At 46.0% G+C, this 20802-nt stretch overlaps 1 protein-coding gene across 1 annotated transcript in view; it reads left to right on the plus strand.

The window, feature by feature from the left end:
- Positions 1–322: 322 nt before the first annotated feature.
- LOC144109659 (uncharacterized) overlaps positions 323–20802 on the plus strand; it is a 47938-nt gene continuing 27458 nt past the window's right edge. Inside the window, exons 1-3 of the mRNA XM_077642468.1 lie at positions 323–4422; positions 10960–11809; positions 17692–17728. Coding sequence (XP_077498594.1) covers positions 4290–4422; positions 10960–11809; positions 17692–17728 — 1020 coding nt within the window. The 5' untranslated portion in view covers positions 323–4289. The remainder of the gene's footprint in view (positions 4423–10959; positions 11810–17691; positions 17729–20802) is intronic.

Genomic DNA, 20802 nt, shown 5'->3' on the forward strand with positions numbered 1-20802 from the left:
CGCGCCGCAACAGGTGGCACCACTAGTTACCCTCATTTCGCCAGCGCTCGCCGTACGCTTCTGCTAGCTTCAGTACGCTTGCGCTGGCATGTGGCCGGTAGGCCGAGTTAAACCGCATCGTTTTTTTTTAAGCACGCACCGCAAATACGTGTTTATATTAATCAGATGCAATAATCGTGGACAGCTTTCTGTATACAGTGGTAGTTACGAGCGCGAGCTGCCAGCTAACACGCCTGCTTCTTTGGCTCGTGAGCGCGTGATAACAGCGCAGAAGCCGGCGTCTCGCACTCGTAGCTTCCCCTGCATAGCCACAAAAAGAGGTTGCTAGTGGTAATTTTTTATTTCTCAGAGCAGCAGTTTTGCAGTTAAAACAAGCTCAAAGAGTGGTTGTACTGGTGGGCGCGGCTCCGGCGCGCTACTCGAGCGGCGTTTTTTTTTTTTTTGCGCACACAGCTGCACAATTTCAACACAATTGCTTCTGCTCTCTACCAGCATCCCAGGGCGAAGCCATGCTACTTTCCGCCTATTTACGATAAAAAGCGCGCTATGCACACTTCTTTCTCACTTGTTTTCAGGAGCGTTCACCCGATTGTTAATCATTTCAAGACGCACTCTACATGAAAAATAAATAAAACCAGAGTCGAAAGCTTCTTAGCCAGACACAATAGCCGATCGTGGCCAGAACTTAATTTGACGCCAGCCAGATCCTTACACTTTTGGGACCTTCCGTGATTTTGGTTTGGCATTTATCATTTTTCGTTTGGCGTGCTCTTCCGTCAGATCGGAGGCAAAATTGGACAAAAATAGCCTCATAAACTTGTGGACAATCACCTTTAGCAAGGCCCTTCTGTGAGGCTCTGTGATGTCCTTCGAGCACACAAAAAGCGGATTTTTTGCAAGTGATGGCAGCTAGCACTAGGTCTGCAAACTTCTTAAGCGGCCTTGGCCCCCTAACAAGCACAGGAGCCACACTTGATGCAGCACCTTCCAGGCGGCTGACGAACCCTACGAAAACCAAAGTAGGGTACGACAGCCCTCCCCGTTCCATGCCTGCTATATGATGGGAGTAGTAGTAGACTGAGAGGCTAGCGCCCGCTTGATTTACAGAGCGGAATGCAGCAATACACCATCGCGGGCGATGATTTTTACGGCCTACGAAAGCTAAAGGCTGTCAGATATAATTAAATTCTTAGCACGTCTGCTGGAAGCAAGCAGAACAGCCGGAAACGCGGTGTCATACGCGCACAAAAACACAATGAAGAATCCGCGACTGCTACCGCTACGCCAGCCCGCACTCGGCGTAGGGGTAAGTCGTGGCGCCACTGAGAGGAGCAGCGGTCGAGCGAACTAACATATCGGGGGCTATGGAGGCGGCGCCGGTGAACAGGTCGCCAAGTAATAAAGCCGGTCGTGGTTGGAATAAGCGGGGGATTTGGTGGCACGCCGCCGCCCATGGAACATCACGTCTTTTTTTCACTCTGGCGTTGATACCTCGACGCCACCAGATACTGGCGCAGTCGACAGCCGGTGGCTTCACATTTGCGCATCATTACTCTAGCACTGCGGGCAGTCACGCGCAGGAGGCGTGTCAGGCGTGATGGATTCATTTGAGCTACCGCCAGTGGCCCTTTTTCCGGAAGTGCCTGGACAACCGCCTGTACCTTGGCAGCAGTGGAAGGAGGACTTCGCGAATTTTTTTTGCAAGCAACAGGACTGGACGAGAAGTCACAGGTTTGGAAGAGGGCCATCCTGCTACAATGTCTAGGAGTTGAGGGTCGTCGGGTTTTCCGCACGCTGACTCCGGAACCGAAGACTGCGAGCGCCGCATCGGATTTGCTCGGCCAGAAGTCAGAGCAAGCGAGTGCTACTGCGAACGTTTATGATGAAGCACTCGGCCTGCTGGAACGCCATTTCACAAGTACTGTGAACGTCCTCGATGAGCGTCGCAGGTTCACGCTGCGACGGCCGCTCCCAGATGAACCGATACGCGACTACGTCGCAGCTCTGCGACAATTGGCGAAGACCTGCAACTTCGACGACATTCTTGAGGCAGCTTTGCATGACATGTATGTCGATGGCATTCGAAGTATGGAATTGCGACAGAAGCTGTTGTTTAAAGGGTCGAAACTTACGCTGGATAAGGCAGTCTACATTCTGCGGGCGTATGAAGAGTCATGAGACGGCGTCCGACTGTATGAGGACGGTTATGAGGCTTCCCGTGTCCAGTGAGTGACGGAGGCAAAATGTCAACCGCTGAGGGGCGGTTCCTCGGGTTCCTCGTCAGGTCTGGTGCGCAGGTGCTACCGGTGCGGCTCAGCAGGACACCTGGCCAACTTGCAGGCATCCGCGTACTACCAAACGAACTTGGCATCCGCGTGCTACCAAATGGAGTTGGCTGAAGGCAGTCGAGAAATAACGTTCGTGACGCATGAAGGACTGTTCCTTTTCCGCAGAGTATGTTTTGGCCTCGCCTCTGCCCCGGCTACATTTCAGTGGATGATGCAGATTTTGAAGGGCTATCATTGTTTTCGGCAGGACAAAGAGGGAACAGCTGGACCACTTGCGTGAGGTTTTGCGACGGATTGCTAAGGCTGGCCTGCAACTAAACAAGAAATGTGCGTTTGAGGTGCAAGAACTATCATTCTTGGGCCACCATGTCAGTGCTAAAGGGCTCAGGCCCCTGAAGTCGAAAGTTGACGCAATTCTTTGTGCACAGCCACCGACTGATGTGGTTGGTCTCCGTTCTTTTTTGGAACTTCTGGAGTATTATTCTCGTTTTATTCCACACTATGCAGAGGAAGTGGAGCCATTACGGCGTCTTCTTCGCAAGGGCCAGGATTTCTGTTGGGACCGGAGCGCCGAGGACAGTTTCTGCAAGGCCAAGGCGCTGCTGGCATCGTGCGGGGCCGTGGCCATATTTGACAGGGCGCTACCTGTAAAGGTGACGGCTGATGCCTCGTCCTATGGGCTAGGGGCTGTGTTGCAACAAGTCGTTGATGGGGAGTCGCACACAGTGGCATTTGCATCCAGGACTTTGACATCACAAGAGCATAGGTATTCTACAGGAAAACGGGAAGCATTGGCATGCCTATGGGCTTGCAAGTACTGGCATGTATATTTGTGGGGCCGAAAGTTCAGTCTAAGGACCGACCATCAGGCACTGGTGACATTGCTATCCAGCAGTGGCACAGGACGGCGCCCGCTTCGAATAGAAAGGTGGTGTGCAAGGCTCATGCAGTACAGCTTTATTGTACAGTATACAAAGAGAGAAACCAATATGGTGGCGGATGCACTGTTTCGGTTGCCTGTGCCGTCTGTGGAAGGTGAGCCCATTTGGAGAAGGTAGTCTCTGTGGTGTCAAGTGTGGTTACGAAAAGTCAACTACAGGAAGCAACAGATAATGACCCAGTGTTGTAGGAGGTGATGTAGTACATCATGTCTGGGTGGCCAGAAAACAAGGAGCTCACAGGAAAGCTCTTACTGTTCGCACGCATTCGGGATGAACGTTCTGTTGCGGAGGGATTGCTGCTTCGGGCGGAGCGAATAGTGCCTCCAGTGGATCTCGTATCCAAGTTTGTTGCAATTGCTTACAAATCTCATCCGGGCATTGTCAGGGCAAAGCAGCGGCTGAGAGAGTTGTACTGGTGGCCTAGAATGAATGACGATGTGGAAAATGCCATCAGAAGCTGTGCAGTCTGTAAAGCGGCAGAAAAGTCTGCAAAAACTATGACAGCCCCCCTGCAGCCAGTACCATGGCCAGAGAAGCCATGGGATAAGATGGGAATAGATATTGTGGGCCCAATGGAACGAGCACCGCCCGACTGCAGGTTTGCAGTAACAGTCGTGGATTATCACAGCAAGTGGCCTGAAGTTTTTTTGTTTCATCTATAACTGCACAGTCAGTAGTCAGTCTTGCTAGAGCTTTCTGCACGGGAAGGGTACCCAGGGAATGTGGTTACAGACCATGGACATCAATTTATCTCCACATATTTTCAGGAATTTTTGAAAATAAGGGCATTGAGCATTATGTGACATCGTTGTATTACCTGCAGTGCAATGGCCAGGTCAAACGGTTCAATTGTGTTCTGAAGGGGTACATACAGACTGCGTCAGTGGAGCGCAGGCCATTGAAGGAAGCTATCCTGGAATACCTGAGCATCTACAGGGCTACGCCACATGCTACAACAGGGTTGTCTCCAGCGTTCTTGCTACACGAAAGGCGACCTCGAACTCGGTTGGATGTTGTTGGCCCCCCAGGAGGAGGATTCTTCGATGAGCCAGTGGCGCACATGGCAGACTTGCGACAGTGGGTCAAGAACCAGCATCGAGTGAAAAGCTACACGGATGCAAAACGGGGTGCCATAGATTCCACCGTCAACACAGTGGACTTTGTGAAGATACGGAGGGATACTGGCATGAAAGGTGAGCAGAAGTTTTCCTTGCCATAGGAGGTGAAGAAGCGTATAGGTAGGAATTCATTTTTACTAGCAGACTGAAAAAAATGGAATGCGTCAAAGTTGACTGTAGTTGCCCGGGGAGGTCAGCAAGATGCACCGATGTTATACCCCTGTCACACGGACACTGTAAAGGTACTTTGAACTAATGCTCCATTACTCTAAGGACGAACGCGCGCTGCCACACGGACGCGCCAAAGAACACCTAGCTCAAAGGAGCTTCGAAACAAGGCAGCTCGAGTTCGTCCTTTGAGGCTTCAAGGGAGTACTCTCTCTCCCAGCGAGTTAACAGCATAAATAAATTGAGAAAAGAAACGTTCAATTTTCATTTTATAAATTCACTTCATAAGATTAGTGGTGTTTTAAAATATAAGATCATTCGTTTTGTGGCAGTCTCACCACGCCATACTCTCGTTCCAGATATACGAGCGAGTTGTGCTCAGTGTGGCCAGCACTGTGATGTTATGCTCTGTACTTGGAAAATCATGTCATTATTGCAGTTAAAATTGCATTGCTTTAACTAGAGTCACTAAATAAAGACTTAGAGTACCGGCACTCTTTTCTCCTATTATTCTGTACCGCCGCCACGATCATTGGTCAGTTTGCATCACGTGATATTTGTTTACACTGCGACGGTTCATGGGGGCTGCCATTTTGTGGCTTATGCGTTTTCAGTCGGGCAACTGTGGTAGTCCTAGTGCTGCGACGCGGCGAGTGCTGCCGGTGACCGACTCAGTGACCAGGGATTCCGCGCCTCGCAGCATTTCAGCTGCACAAGAGCATACGAGGATACCGTTTTGCTGCGTTGTTGGCTGTTTCAACTCCCAGAATGATGGAAAACGCTTCGTGCGCTTTCCGCTTTCCATGCCGTACGGCTACGATCCCCGCCGCAGCGCAGGGTGGCTAACAGCGTTGTTTACAAAATGGCCGGGCCAAAGTTAGCGGCGAGGTCGCCGAAGCGGCAATCTGGCAACCATGATAAACAACAAAATGGCCGCGTCTGATTATTGCCGTGCTGCAGTGACTCTAGCTTTAACATAATACGGTTATAAAACTAATTTACTAAAAAAATGTGACATTTATGTATTTATATGTGCAGTGAGGTTTGCAATTTAAATAACGCTTTTCGCCGATGAGGGCGCTAAAAAGTTCTTGCGAAGGTCGTTCAGCGACCGTGTAGCACGAACGAACTCCCTTGAAGTAGTGCTCCTTTGGGAGCGCAAAGGAGCATTAGTTCAAAGTGCCTTTAGAGTGCCCGTGTGACAGGGGTATTAGTTGAGAAGGTGAAGGGGCATCATGGAGGAACAGTTAATCTGGAAACGGATCTGTCCTACTTTGAGTCTTCTGCAGGTACTGGGAACACGACCTTGATGGCAGCAGACAGTACAACAGCGGCTGATGATTGTCGTGAGATTGTAACAGATGCAATGCAGGTTGAATCAAGGCATCAGGAAGCTACATCAATCATTGGTACAGAATGTGAAATGCATAATGGGCAGTAGCAGACCATAGCCAACAGCAAGGAAACACTTTACGGAGGGAAAATGTAGCTGTGGAAGTGCCACGTAATCTCAGCGGCAAAGGACAGTGCCCGTGTGGTACTGGGACTATGTAACCTAAATTGCTTGTTGTGTCTTATTTTTTTTTGTGCTTGCCTGAAACAGTTTGGGACTTTTAGCTTGCATTTCTTTTTCTTGTCATTTCGGGGAGGAAAGATGTTGTGTATAGAGGGCGCTACTGTTAGTAGGTTTCTCGAGCACATCTATATTCATCTGTATATATACATCGTTGGTTGGAATAAACGGGATTTGGTGGCACGCCTTGCGCCCATGTAACATCGCGTCTTTCTTCATTCTGGCATCGATACCTCAACTCCACCACAAAAGATTTTCTTGTTGAGAAGGCTAATCATACACTAAAAGAACAGTGCGGCATGCTGTGTAACAGTGGATGGGACGCTTGGAAGAGATGAATTATGACTGGTATGTTTGGATAACACTAAGCCTTCAGTGCAACTGGTCACATTTATGACCGCTGGACAGAATTACTCTGTGAAGTAGTCTGTTGCTAAAGTGTTTAATTAAGAAAGCTAATCATACGATTTTATTATGAGCCCAAAAGTTTTGATGCCTCTTAATTGTTCAACACAGTACAACATTAGATAGCTAATTTTATTTAATATTGGGATCGGTCAGTGGAGTAATGTGGCACCCTATAGGTAACATACCGTATTTATTCGAATCTAGGCCGATAGTTTTTTCAAAAAAAACGAGATGTAGAACTCATGTCGGCTTAGTTCGAGGATTTCGCTTCGAGGTTTCGTATTCGTAAAATACGAATAAATGTAGCACGCAGGTGGCGCCCCCACAAAACGCCACGAAAGACAGCACTGTAGCCGTTGCTATCCGTAGCCGTTGCTATCCGTAGCCGATACTCATCAAAACACACATGAGCACTGGCTGCCATTTTGGCCTTGTTCTGTTCTCGGGCGGTGGCGTGAGCACATTCGCAGTAGTGAAGTTTTCGTGCGTAGTTTTTATCACCAACACCATGGCACCAAACAGGCGGTGCCATTATAGTGCCGCCTTCAAGCGGAAAGTTATAGTCGCTGCAGAGCAGTCGTCAAATCTTCAAGCCGGGCGGGACTTCGGCGTGGATGAGAAAAATGTTCGCCGTTGGAGGGGGCAGCGTAACGAAAGTTTTGCTTGCGCGGCAACGAGAACGGCTTTCACGGGCCCCAAGAAAGGCCGCCATCCAGAAGTGGAGGTAGCTCTGGCCGAGTTTGTGGAGACGCAGAGGTCAGCGGCACTTCCAGTGACCACGGAAGTGCTGCAAGCCAAAGCAAGAGAGCTGGCGAGAGAGCGAGGCGTCCCCCGGGAACTGTTCAAAGCCAGCCGGGGCTGGTTGCAGAAGTTCATGAAGCGCTTCGGCTTCAGCCTCCGACGTCGCACGTCCATTTGTCAAAAGCTGCCGGGCGACTTCGAAGAGAAGCTGATCTCATTTCAGCGATTCGTAATAAGGAAGAGGATGGAGCACGGCTACGCCGTAGGACAAATGGGAAACGCTGACCAGACGCCGGTATGGTTTGACATGCCAGTGGCGTGCACCGTGAACGAAAAAGGTGCCAAGGAAGTGAAAGTGCGCTCGGCCGGATACGAAAAGCAGCGCATGACTGTAATGCTGGCCTGCACGGCGGATGGCCACAAGCTGCCGGCGTATATAATTTTTAAGAGGAAGACTCTACCAGCTCGGGAAGTGTTTCCAAGAAATGTGATCGTCCGCGCCAACGAAAATGGATGGATGGCGAGCGATATGGTTGAGCAGTGGATCAGAATGGTTTGGCAGCGGCGTCCAGGGGCCCTCTTGGCCAAACGTTCCCTCCTCGTCCTGGACTCTTACCGTGGACACCTCACTGACGGCGTAAAAGCTGCGCTTTCCGAAGCCGGTACCGACGTCGCCATCATACCCGGCGGCATGACAGGCCAGCTGCAGCCTCTTGATGTGTGCCTCAATAAGCCTTTCAAGGATCGGCTGCGCAAGTACTACGTGGACTGGCTTAGTGAAGAGCGGCGCGAGCTTACACCAACAGGCCGAATAAAGCGCGCCTCACTGGGAGTTGTAGCCACTTGGATAGCTGCAGCCTGGGATGACATCCCAGAAAGCTTGGTTGCACGCTCATTCCGCAAGTGCTGCATCTCTAATGCACTTGATGGCAGTGAAGATAGTGCACTGTTCGAGGAGGCCAGCGATAAAGAAGTCAGCGATGATGATGACGAATGAGCGGGGGCTGATCCCGGGCTGGCGTTGCATATGTCTCCTCGCCCAACGCCGCCTCTCCTCCTCCTCTTCTCTCACAGCTCCTTTGGCAGCTTTTTTTTTTCAACGGTCCCTCTCGGGGCCATCAATCACGCTTCGGCAGAGCATGCAGGCACGATGCTTCCCGCTGTGTCTCACTCGAGTTCCTCTCTCTACACCAAGTCTCCTATGCGCAGACACATGGTGCAGTCGTTTCGCGCCACGCACTTTCACGTGCGCGGCGACGTAAGAACAGTCGTGTCGCGTCATAAAAATAATTGTGATAATGAGGTATAAACAGTGTTGTTTTTTCGGCCGGCCTACAATCGAGGTAGGCTTTTTTTTTTCTGTGGCCTTCAACTTTCGGGTCTCGGCTTAGAATCGTGGCCGGCCTAGATTCGAGTAAATACGGTATCTATAAGTTGCACCCTACTACAGTTCACATAAATTGCATAGGCCTTCCCCAGAAGTGTTTCATCCCTATTAACAATTTTTGCATTGCTTTAAGGCCTAAAAACTCAGTAATAAGTCATTATGCAGTTGCCTTCATTTGATCATGTTATCTGTGTTTTGTAGCCCATGCTGTTGAGTAGCTGTGTAAAACTGCTTTGAGTATAAAAATTAATTGCCTCAACGTGTGCCATAAGGCTTCATGTTATACGTTCAAGCAGCTTTGAGGGGATGCTTGTCGCAGATATTGGATGGTAGTTAAAGGAGCTTGGGCAGTTACTTTATTCTAAGATTGGTATTCTTTCTTTTTTCTTGCTTATGAGTCATGTAAGGCACGAAAGAACTGTGGTAAAATCGCTGCTTCCTCATTTTAATTCACGATAATGCTAAACCCAGCTTGCTTCAAGTGACGGATAGACAACGAATGCAGAAGCGGCGATTATATTGCAGTCTTGTCATGTCGCACGTGACCTATATGCACGCGTTGATATCACTGTAATTGTTCAGCTGTAGAAACTGAAGAAGCAGGATTGAACAGTTTGATTATAAATTATTTACCGGCCATAGCCAAATATAAGTGGGGATTCATGCATGATAGTATCTTCTGCATTAGTGTAGAGAAGAAAACCTGCCATCAAAATTAGGTGTTTATACTTTAACAAAATGCTGTGGTTTGTAGCCTTGCAGTTCTTATTGTAATCAACTTTTTGCTCCATTTCATTTTGCAGGCATGGAAACGAATACTGGCGACCAATAAGTACACAAGCTGACCGAAGGACCATCTTCTAAAACCACTGCTTTCACCATTTGCAGGCAGAACTGCTTGATGTTCATGATGTAAAGTAGCATAGCCAGTGATCTCAGACTGTGGTATCGTTGCACAAAATGAGACGCATCAGACCCTGCCTTGTTAACGCCTGGAGCACTGCCTCATTGTTTCAGCAACCAGCCATGGTGTCTCAGTGGTTAGAGTGTTCGACTGCTGACTCAAAAGACACGGGTTCAATCCCAGCTGCTGTGGTCGCATTTTGATGGAAGCAAAATGCTAGGAGGCCATGTAATGTATGATGTCAATGCATGTTGAAGAACCCCAGTTTGTTAAAATTACCTGGATCCCTCCACTAAGGCATCCCTCATAGCCTGAGTTGCTGTGCGATGTTAAACCATATAAACCAACCAACTGTCATTTCAACGTTAACAACGGATATCGTGAAACTTTTCACAGGTGAAATTGTGCATGATTGCTGAGAAAACCTTTGGATCCAGCAGACTACAGCACAAGTTAGACACAAGCTAGAGTGCACACAGCAAAAAAGCTGCAGTAGAAAAAGTGCATGTGTTTGTGTGGCTGTGCCTTTTATGCATCATACTCTGTCTTGCTTTTTGTGCTGTAGTCTTACCAGTTTAGCTCTTCAGTTTCCATTGTGGTTCTGTCACCCTTTTGAGCTTTTGTGTCTCATTATTTCATGGCTTATTGTTTTCTGTATGCTTCTGCGTACAACTTGATAATGTGAGCTCCACACAGCAATAGTAATACCTTTTGGCGTGCTTTCAGATGAAGTGGGGCGAATTTAATCACTACTGTTTTATCTGATGTTTACAGTAGCTTCTATTGCTTGTACTTCTGATCCTATTTGCTGTTGGGAAATACTTATCTAATCTGGTTCATTGTGACTTGCTATTAATGATTCATGTTTATCTTTAGTGCTGTTTTATATTGGTGACACTGCTGACAGAATTGGTTTCTTCCTTGTGGTTTTTACCGTGAGCGTTTCCGTTCTGGATTTATTTCATCAGACCACCAGTCCTCATTATGCTAGATTTATTAGAGGAGTTTCGCCTTCATAACTTTTTACTTTGCTTTAATAGCCAGAAACAAGACTCATTGCCGGTGTACTGTGTCACTGATGAGAGCTCATAGACCTTACGTTATTTGTGAAAAACGCTTGAGCAGGCTTGGAAATCTCCTCCATGAACCCAGGCGTTATACGAGCACTTTGTCTAAGTTGCTGCCACTCTTAAGTTGGCTACAGAGTATGCTCATTGCTCTGAGTAATTGTTTGAAAGTTAAAATATTCTCCCTCCAGCTTCATGGCAAATAATAAATAAGAGGAAGTTTTAGTTAAACAATCTTTTTTGTTTTGGTGGTCAACCCATTGACCTTGAAAAAAAACTTAGTTGAATGTGTAATATTGCCAAATTAGTTATAACACGCATGGTCTCGTATTGACCTGAAAACACCCCGCCTTTCTTGGTGCAGGCCTGGTCACAGCTGATCCCAAGCTCGGAGTGATGTCTGGGGAGAACATGAGTCAGCAGCTGCACGTGTCCCCCCACTGCTATCGGAGCTTCACGAAGAAAAACCGCCAAGAGCAGCACCTTCCCACCCAATCGGATGACCGTCCCTCCAAGTGTAACCATTACGCAAGCAGCTTTGCTCAAAAGGTCACCCTGATGGACCACCCACATACGAACACTGGTGGGCGTCCATACAAGTGTGACCACTGTGACAGCAGCTTTTCTCGAAAGGGCCACCTGGACCGACACCTTTGCACTCACACGGGTGAGCGTCCATACAAGTGTGGCCAATGTGGGAATAGCTTTGCTCTTAAAATCACCCTGACGGCCCACCTTCGTACTCACACAGGTGAGCGTCCATACAAGTGTGACCGCTGTGAGAGTAGCTTTGCACAAAGTGGCCACCTGAAGGAACACCTTCGCACCCATACGGGTGAGCGTCCATACAAGTGTGACCACTGTGAGAGCAGCTTTTCTCGAAAGGGCAACCTGAAGACACACCTTCGCACCCACACGGGTGAGCGTCCATACAACTGTGACCACTGTGGGAACAGCTTTGCTCAAAAGGAGTCATTGGTGGTACACCTTCGAAACCACACGGGTGAGAGACCATTCCAGTGCCAGCTCTGCCCCATGGCCTTTAAACAGAGTACAGCCCTTGCTAAGCATGTGCGAGCACATAAGAGTGAAAGACCTTATCAGTGTCAGTTCTGCACAATGACGTTTAAAGAAAAAGAGCATTTAAAACGCCATGAAAATAACAAACACACTTCAAAAACCACAGTTCCTCAAAGTTTTGATAGCTTTTCCCAGCATTAGATGTTAAAACCATTTCTAGCGAACTTGTCTCACTTTTTAATTTGCCTTCTTGAGAAAAAATCGAAAATTTACATTTCTTCAAAGTACGTCTACACAGAGCAATCCTTAGGTTGCGTTCACTCCTCCATAAGAAACCTGAACATACCAAGCTGGTACTGTCATGAATGAGACTGAAATCGTGCCATGTACGGATATGATCATGTCATTTTATTAGTTTCAGCGCATTGAATGATGTGCATGAATTGTGGCTGCAGTGTTTGGCACTAGCTAGCAAATTGACTTACTTACGTCAAAGCAGTTCTGCGTTCTTTTGCGAATGTAATGTCACCAGAGAAGCATGCTGTTTCATTTTTCCATCCATGCTTGTGTTGTGGCTGTATTATTGGGACTCAAGAGCAAAGAAACCAAGCCTAGCTGCTGGATGATAAACATTGCTCGCTTTTGTTTGCAGGTTTCTAGAGTTTTTTCTTGATTTAAGTTTTAAAAAAATCGAGGCTTTATTGCACTAGACTCCTGTGCATTATCTGGTGTTGAATAATCTGCTATCGTTGCATGTGGTGTATTTTTATTACAATTTGCATTGTCAGTCTTGACAAACATGCTTTATAGATTTGGAGGCAAACAATCACCTCACTGTCTCAACAGCAGTTGTTTTCATTACATTTTACAGTGGCAGTTTTGGGGTATTTAAGGATTTCTATATCAAGCCACTGTATATATGCTTTCTTTACGGAAGCTGAAGTGAACGTGGTTTTGTGACTATTTCTCAAGGTGCCATTGACATAAAAAGTTATTTCATTTGATAAACAACTTGTGGAGTTGCATTTGGTAAAAACCAGTGAGGTTCAAGAAACATCTACTCCATCTTTAGATTCAGCTATGTGTTGTGAGCATTAATACTTTGAAAACAGATGCGCCAACCAGAAAGGTCTTAGTTGACGTTTCTGCTCCCAGCACAGGATCCTTGCTAACAGCGAAGATTCATTCTACTGGTTGACGTCTCTTTGTTTTCAGATGAACCCCACGTGTAGCCAGTATTCTATTGCGCTCTCAGATTTGCGGTTCAATATTATCTTTTTTTTCCATGATGTTGATTAGGTCACAAATGGTTTACTTGCTGCTTGGGAGTGGTTTATCAGTTGTAATTGTGTGCTGTAACAGTTTCCGGGATTTTATAATCAAATCAATAAAATTTTTCTCATCCATGCTAAGTACAAGGATATAGTGTCCACAAAAAGCTGAAGCTGTCGGCAGCTTTGCTCTCAACAGCACCTTGATGCACCATCTTCGTACCCACACGGGTGAGCATCCACACATGTGTGAGCACTGCAGCGAGGTGACTGCTTTTACACATGGTGGCAGCGCAAGCACAGCGCGGACAAGGCATAGACATATGCCGAAAAACAACTGGTCGCTCTATTTATAGTGTTTTTAAATTCATGGGCTGAAAGTAATGGCACTAGAATACAGAGATAAACTAAAAACAGATAAAAATCATTAATTCAGCCATTCTTAGATGGAGCACATATGTTGCAAAGAGCGACGGACCAAAGAACTAAAAGAAAACAAAACCAGGCACTGCTGCGCTTATTGATGGGATATGAAGGCAAGCATTTCCTTTATGGATCCAGAACACTTCGGATTATTTGTGTGCGCACGTCTGCACGTTCGTCGTCTTTGTCTTCACAAGGAATATTTCAGTTTTCTAAAACAGAAATGTAGATTGGGCAGGTTGGTTCATCACTATTTGAAATGGCTGCACTGTGTGAACAGCAGAGCTTTTAAACCTGTTTTAATTACCTTTATATATATATATATATATTGTAGAAAATAAATTAAGAAGCACATAGGATTGGGCATGTTGGTCAGACATACTAAAGGGAAGAATGGCGCAGCATCAAGTAACGAGGACAGCAGGAGTGGACACGTGTGTGGGGCGTGTTGCCTTGTATAAATTGGGCGTAGTGGCAGCCAAACAATGTTTATAAAGTTGGCGTTTTTGTGTGTGTGTACTCTCTCATTGTCCTCATTACTTGATGCTACATCATTCTTCCCTTTAGCTTTCCAAAAATAGTCATGCAAAATTCATTGAGAGCATGCCAAAAAGAAAAGTGAAATCTCAATGAAATGTTGACCGCTGTTGAAGACCACATGGCTTCACAAATATAGCACGAAAGCTAAATCGTGAAAGCTATAGGTTAAAGGATACAATTTCCATAATTAATCAAGATAACATTTAATTAACTCGTGTCTCACAACATCGTCGATACAAGCATGCACTTTTTGCATGGAAGATATGTAAGCTGATTCCTAATAACTACATATAACCTAATACTCTGTGTTGCTGGACAGCAGTCGAGAGCAACAGATGTTCGTTTTGCTCTCAATTGACATCATATCCTTAGTGTTAATTTCTGCTAAACATAGGAAGAACACAATATTCCAAACGGTCATGGTATCAGGCTTGGATTGCATGTTTCCAAATTGGTACAGCGCACGTAATGTGCAAAATTGTAAAATCTTTGCCCCACGTGTCCCCTGGATTTCCCCCGCCCTGCGTCTTCCTCCTCACTTTCCTATTGCTGACCTCTTCAAAGAGAATGGGGAGCAGGTTTTTCTGCCCACTCATTGGCTGCTGGGCACCAGAATGCCCCTTGACGTGGTCACCGTGTCACCGTGAGGTGCAAAAACTTGTTTTGTTTGCTTTTTAGTTTCACCGTATCGAGATTAGCCTGCATCATGCAGTGTCCGCTGGCACACGCCCACACTGCGTGATGTGGTCCTGCTGCGTATTTCAATGTTAAAGCTGGCTGGAAAAAAGATTAACTTATAATTTTGCATTCCTCGAGGGAAACTCGATGAGCTGCTTATGAAACAATGGCTGATCAACATAGCAAAGACAGACTTTGGGCAGACGAAAAGGACTGTTTTGTGTGAAGTACTGTGTATCTCTTGATGTTTCAGCATGCTTTGCGGAGCATTTGCGAAATTTAAAAACCACGTTATTTTTGTCTTCTCAGTTTGTTTTGTTTGTGTAACCATGTTCAGAAAAGTTGATGTCCACTCTGGATTAGGCAGTATGGTGAGAATAGTAAACTCAGGTGAACTTGCAAATCAGCAGTAGCAAAGCTACAAACTTTCACCGTTTACGACTCTAATGTGCATCTAAATTCATTGTAATCATTGGGCACATCTCTTTTCTGGCTGCTGAGCTCTAATTTATGGAAGTGGGCTTTCTGCAGTTGAGAACAGTGAATCCAGATGAACTCGCAATCAGTGGTTGCAAAGCTAAAAACTAATAATATTTGTGAATCTAACGCATATCTAAATTAATTTTAATCATTGGTTGCATCTTTATTTTGGCCTCTTGAGCTCTTCTTTACACAAATGGCCTTTCCTTTCAAATTCTTTGCAAATGGCATTCAACATTGCTGGTAATGTCTACATTATACTAAACTTTAAGAGATGTCTTTTGGATACTACCCTTACAGTTGGATTTAAAAGTTATTTTCAGCTACGTGTATCATCATCAGCAGCAGCGGCAGCCTGATTACGCCCACTTTAGTACAAAGGCCTCTCTCGTATCTCCCCAACTAACCCTGTCCTGTGCCAGTTGCAGCCACCCTATCCCTTCAAACGTCTTAATCTCATCCGCCTGCATAACTTTTTGCCGCACCCCATTACGCTTGCCTTCTCTTGGGATCCAGTCTGTTACCCTTAGCGACCATCGGTTAATTATCTTGTTTTCAGTTACATGCCTGCCCAAGCTAGTTTCTTCCACAAGAATTTGACTAGGGTGTTGTTAACCTTCGCTTGTTCCCTGACCCACTGTGCCCTCGTTCTGTGTCTTAACACCACTACACCTATCATTTTCCTTTGCATTGCTTGCTGCGTTGTCCTCAGTTTAAGCTGAAGCCTGTTCGTTACCCCGTTTGCCATAGTAACGATTGCCATAGAAAATACCTTACGGACAGTAAGCTGATCAATCTGTAACATCCTTTTTTTCCGTTAAGAGTTTTCGGCATTCTCTTCCAAATATGTTACTGTTTTTGTATGCATTACTTTTGTATTTGAAACTGTGTGTTTTAAAAGTATACTGTATACGCCACATCTTACGGCCGTTTACAAGGTGGCCAGTATTGTGACAATAAATTTAAAGATGCTACTCGGGATTGTTTTTCAAATATGTAACAGTGTGTATCAACACATTTGTTTTGTATGTGGAATGGTGTGTTGTAATTACTTTGTATCCGCCATGTCTTACGGTCTTCAAGGGCGACCAGTATTGTGCCAACAAAATCAGATGCTGTTTCACCCAGGTCACTTTGCTGACCAATAGATTTTTGACAAGAAATAAATATGACTTTATTGTATATGCACTACCTCTGATTAGTAGTCGTACGAGCTTACAGATTGCAAGTTGGAAATGAAACCATGCGACACTTGACGCTTTTGTTTCATACATTAGCCAAATGGGTTGTCAAAATCAGCTTGTATATCTTTCATGCACATAGGTTCATAAGATTTCTGAAGTGGCCGTCAGCCCCATTCAATGCCGTCTGTCTGTTACCCAAGACTGATGGCAGCTTAATTTCCTGCTCAGTTTTACTTTCCGTTCCCGATGTCTCACTGTACCTTAGAATGATGCTGAAGTGCAAATTGTTTCTTGCCATTTAGAGCATGCCTTCTGGTTTGTTGCTTAGTTGTCATGATGGATATGTGCCACAACAACCTAACGTAACATTTCAAGGCGATTATATTACTTGTGCATAGCAGTTTTTAAATGAACAGTTTCAAGAGCCAGAACAACACGCCCTGCCATTGACCCTCCGGTGGCGTCTGGTGCATGTAGGCAGGTTGATTGCCGTGCGCAGCGCACCTTCCAGTGGGGGAGTGTAATTCGAGGAGAACTAAGGAGGAAAGCAGCCGAAGGGAGGAGGGTGTCGCTACTTTCACAAAGACAGAAATAGTCAACCCAATCTGCGCCACCTAGTGGAATATAGACTATTTCTGAAGACAGATAAGTGCACACTAGAAAACGGCCCCTGAAAATTCGAAAATTGGTTTTTGAGGACAGGAAATGGTGCAGTAACTACATATCTCGGTGGGCACCCGATCTCCCCCCCCCCATAAGGTAAGGGAAGAAGGTGGGAATTTAAGAAGAAAGGAAGTGGTGCGGTAGTGGAGGGTTCCGGAATTATTTCAACCACCTGGAGATATTTAACGTGCACTGACATCGCAGAGTACACAGGCACCTTTTGTGTTTTGCCTCCATCAAAACGCTGCCGCCGCGGTTAGGTTCGAACCCAGGTACTCCGAGTCGGTAGCCGGGTGCTCTGACTGAGCCAGCACTGCGGCCTGCCAGCTCCATTTTAGTGCAGGGGGCAAAGGTAAGACAGACCTGCTACAACGTGACAGCAGCATGTGGTTGATCGCGAGGAACTAAAAACACTGCAGCAATTTTATGCTTTCGGCAGTATCATTCCTTTTCACTTCGCGACATAGTTTTTTTTACTTGAGAAGTGTGCCATGAGGCATGAGTATATAAAAATGGGAAGAAATGCAGGAGATATTAAGGTAAAAGGAGTGAATACCTGTTTTGCTGAGTTAGCCGCAGAGGTTGGTGATGAAATGATTGTTCATGGTCCACTTCATATAGTCACTTTCGCAGTTCCACCGTAGGCCCACCTCCCAGAGGAGCCAATTTGTAATACTAGCCGTCGCTGGGCACGTCCACAACAAGTGCCGCACATCATAAATGTCCGGTGCAGCGCCGCAGTGAGGGCACCTGTCAGTTGCTGGCAGATCGTTTGCATGCCACCGATGACAGACAGATATGGTGTCAGAGCTGCCCTTGCCCGAACCCGGTGCACAGATGCCTCTTCCTGCTGAGTAAGACTAGCCGGGAGAGGGTGCGAACACGGAGGAATGAGAGTGCGTTTTTGCTGGCGCAGATCTTGGGAATCAGAAACATGAGACAGGAACGGATCTGGGGGAAGCGGGGAAGGTAGCAGGTTGTCTGATGTGTCAAGGTGAGTCATAGCATCCACTTGAATTTTATATGGATCTTGAGCATGGCTGCGAATCCAGTGTATGTGCCCAGGACATAGGTACTTGGCGCAGAGCACAATAATTGATTATATAACTGGAATGTGCACTGCACAGCATTTATCTGTTTAAGGGTGGCAAGGGGGTTGGTGTAAATATGAACTGTATTGAATGTGCAAACGGGGGGAAGGGAAGCAATGGCATTGTAAATGGCTCGAAGTTCCAATGCCTGAGGACAGACACACAGAAAAACTGTGTGTCTGGGGAGTGCATTATCGGCAGTATATGTAGCGCAAGAGTTGAGATCCAGATGGGAGGGACAATACAGAGCAGTAACTCCCCTCTCTGCAGTATGTGATGCATCCGTGGACAATATGCACCCTTCAGTCAGATACGTGGCTGATAATGACGGGGAAACGGTGGGGTGATTGTCTGTGAGCTGGCAGGATGAAAACAGAGTGAATGTCTTTAAACGAAGTTGGAGCTAGAGAATGTTTGCGAGCTCTGTTTGCCACGTGTTGGTCGATGAGTTCACTTAGTGTGTTAAGTTGGGTATGAGTGTTAAACGGGCTAAATATGTTATGGCAAGCATAGCATCATGATTGATTGCTTAATTCAAGGGATTCCCACTGTCTGCAGGTGAGACGTTGAAATTGTGCCTGATATATTATCAGTGGCTGAAGGATGAGTGCACAGCCTAGTGGGCCGTGTGAGCATGCGCGCCACCAGAGCACATAGCTATGCAACTAATCAGACCTACAGTAGCGTGAGCAGATGTACGGGTGGCTGTTAGCCATGGGGTGCCATTCCGAGAATTATGAAGTAGAAGGCCAAAAATACGAACACTTTCTACCTGAGGAATCGGAGAACAATCTTAAAATTTAAAGAGGGAGCTTTCCGTGAGCCGGCTTTACTTCCAATGCAAACGAAACACTTTTTAGTATGTGAGAGGGTCAGACCCAGATGTGGGAGGCAAGATTTCAATAATCCGACGCGTGCTGGAGGATGGACTCATGGATAGACGCATCTGGATGACAGCACCACAAGGTTGTATCATCGGCATATGCAAGCGCACTGATGGAAGGGATTGTCTCTAGGGTTCGAACAAGAGGAATAAAAGCTACATTAAATAATGCAGGGGCGAGAAAGGAGCCTTGGGGAACTCCTCTATTGAAAGTGAATTAATTTACGAAAAGTCTTTCCGTAGACGCACACTAAAAGTTTGATTTGCTAAAAGGCATAAATGGAGAGGAGAAACTGGTGAGGGAGACTGAGTTCGAAGGGAGGCAAAAATGGCAGAGTGAAGGATGTTATCATATGCCTTTGTTATGTCTGTGGCGATCAGATACGGTTCGAACAAGACTCTGCGGAGAGTGGTGAAGCACGTCAGCAGCCAAAGTAGCAAGACCGTCCTCCATTCCATTTTGTGGGCGGATACTGATTTGGGAATCCAGGTATCAATCACAGGATTACAGCCACCATGACAATTGTACGGCGAGAATGAGCTTGCAGATGGTAGGCGTGACGTGAGGAAAATTGGACGAAGGGCCGAGAGAGATACTGAGGCTGTCCTGACTTGGGTATTGGAACCACAATGGAATGCTTCCATTCTCCTGGCATGATGCCAGAATGGCACACTTTGCTGAAAGTATATATCAAGTAGGGCTTGCCAAGCAGTCCTTCCCTTACGGAATAAGAAGTTAGGTATATGCTGTCGTGCCAGGGAGTAGTTACCCATAATAAAACATCTCCAAACAACTCCAAACATCTAGCAACATCTAACTCTAGATTCAAACGTTTAAAATACATCTCAGCAATAAAGGTTTATCCACAAACCTTCTAAAAACGTACTGACAAAAGGTATTTACTCATAAACGTTTTGAAAACTTCTCTAAATACACATTTTCCACGCAATGTTTTAAACTTTCTCTCACGAGAAGTTTACTTGGGAACATATGCAGATATGAAACTGCAGGTATGAAACTTTTCAGTGTAAGAGAAGTTTGGAAGGCAGCCCCTGCAAAACAAGCATCCTGCTACTTCCAGTTTTAATTGGCAAGCATTTTAGTTTTTTTTTGTGGACACCTATATAATAAACTATGTTCAGAGACTGATGAAGCGGGATTTCTTGCCTCATTTGCAACGTGTATTTATGCTGCAAAGGGCAGCAGCCCGCCCCTTGCAGTTCGACCTATACTGCACATATCTGAGCAACCAAAATCTGCAGCTCTAAAAGAAAGCATGAGAACTAAACATAATGATATAGCCCAGTAAAAAAAAACAACCAATGGGTTCAGTTGGGCATACCATTCGATTTCAGTTGGAATCAGTTGGACCCAATTGGTCAGCCAATTAGGTTCATGAACCCAACTGGGTAGTCCATTTGGTTCCCCTAGTTCCAGCTGGGCATTCCAATTGGTTCTGCATTTCTAACTGGATTACTCAACTGGTTTGTGAGGTTCTAATTGATTTCGGCACTCCCAGTTGTATCGCCCAACTGGAATCATTTGAAACCAATTGGGGTTCCCTGTTGTACCCAAGACAACCGATTGGAAGCTGATCTCCCAACTAGAAGCTCTAGTTGTTTTCAACTGAGCGATCGAACTGGAAAATCTAAGTGTAAGTCAATGATGTACTTCACTCTGTATATATATATATAGCTGGCTATAAAACAGAACACTAGGTTAATTAGGTTATTATTGTAAAAGAGATATAGTAGCCACTTAATCTCTTTAATACTTTTCGTTACTTACATCGTCACTGCGTGCGTTCTTAAATTAGATAGCTTTACTTAATGTTCACCCACCACTGCCTCCAGCTAGACGGTATATATAAATGACTGCAAAAATGTGCTCTGTGGATATACATTAATTAAGAACTTGTGTTGGTATACAGTGTTTGACTTCATGTGTGGAATGCACGTTTGTTGGTGTCTCCT

The sequence above is a fragment of the Amblyomma americanum genome, chromosome 11, assembly GCF_052857255.1.
Source record: "Amblyomma americanum isolate KBUSLIRL-KWMA chromosome 11, ASM5285725v1, whole genome shotgun sequence".
In the NCBI taxonomy this organism is placed as follows: Eukaryota; Metazoa; Arthropoda; class Arachnida; order Ixodida; family Ixodidae; genus Amblyomma; species Amblyomma americanum.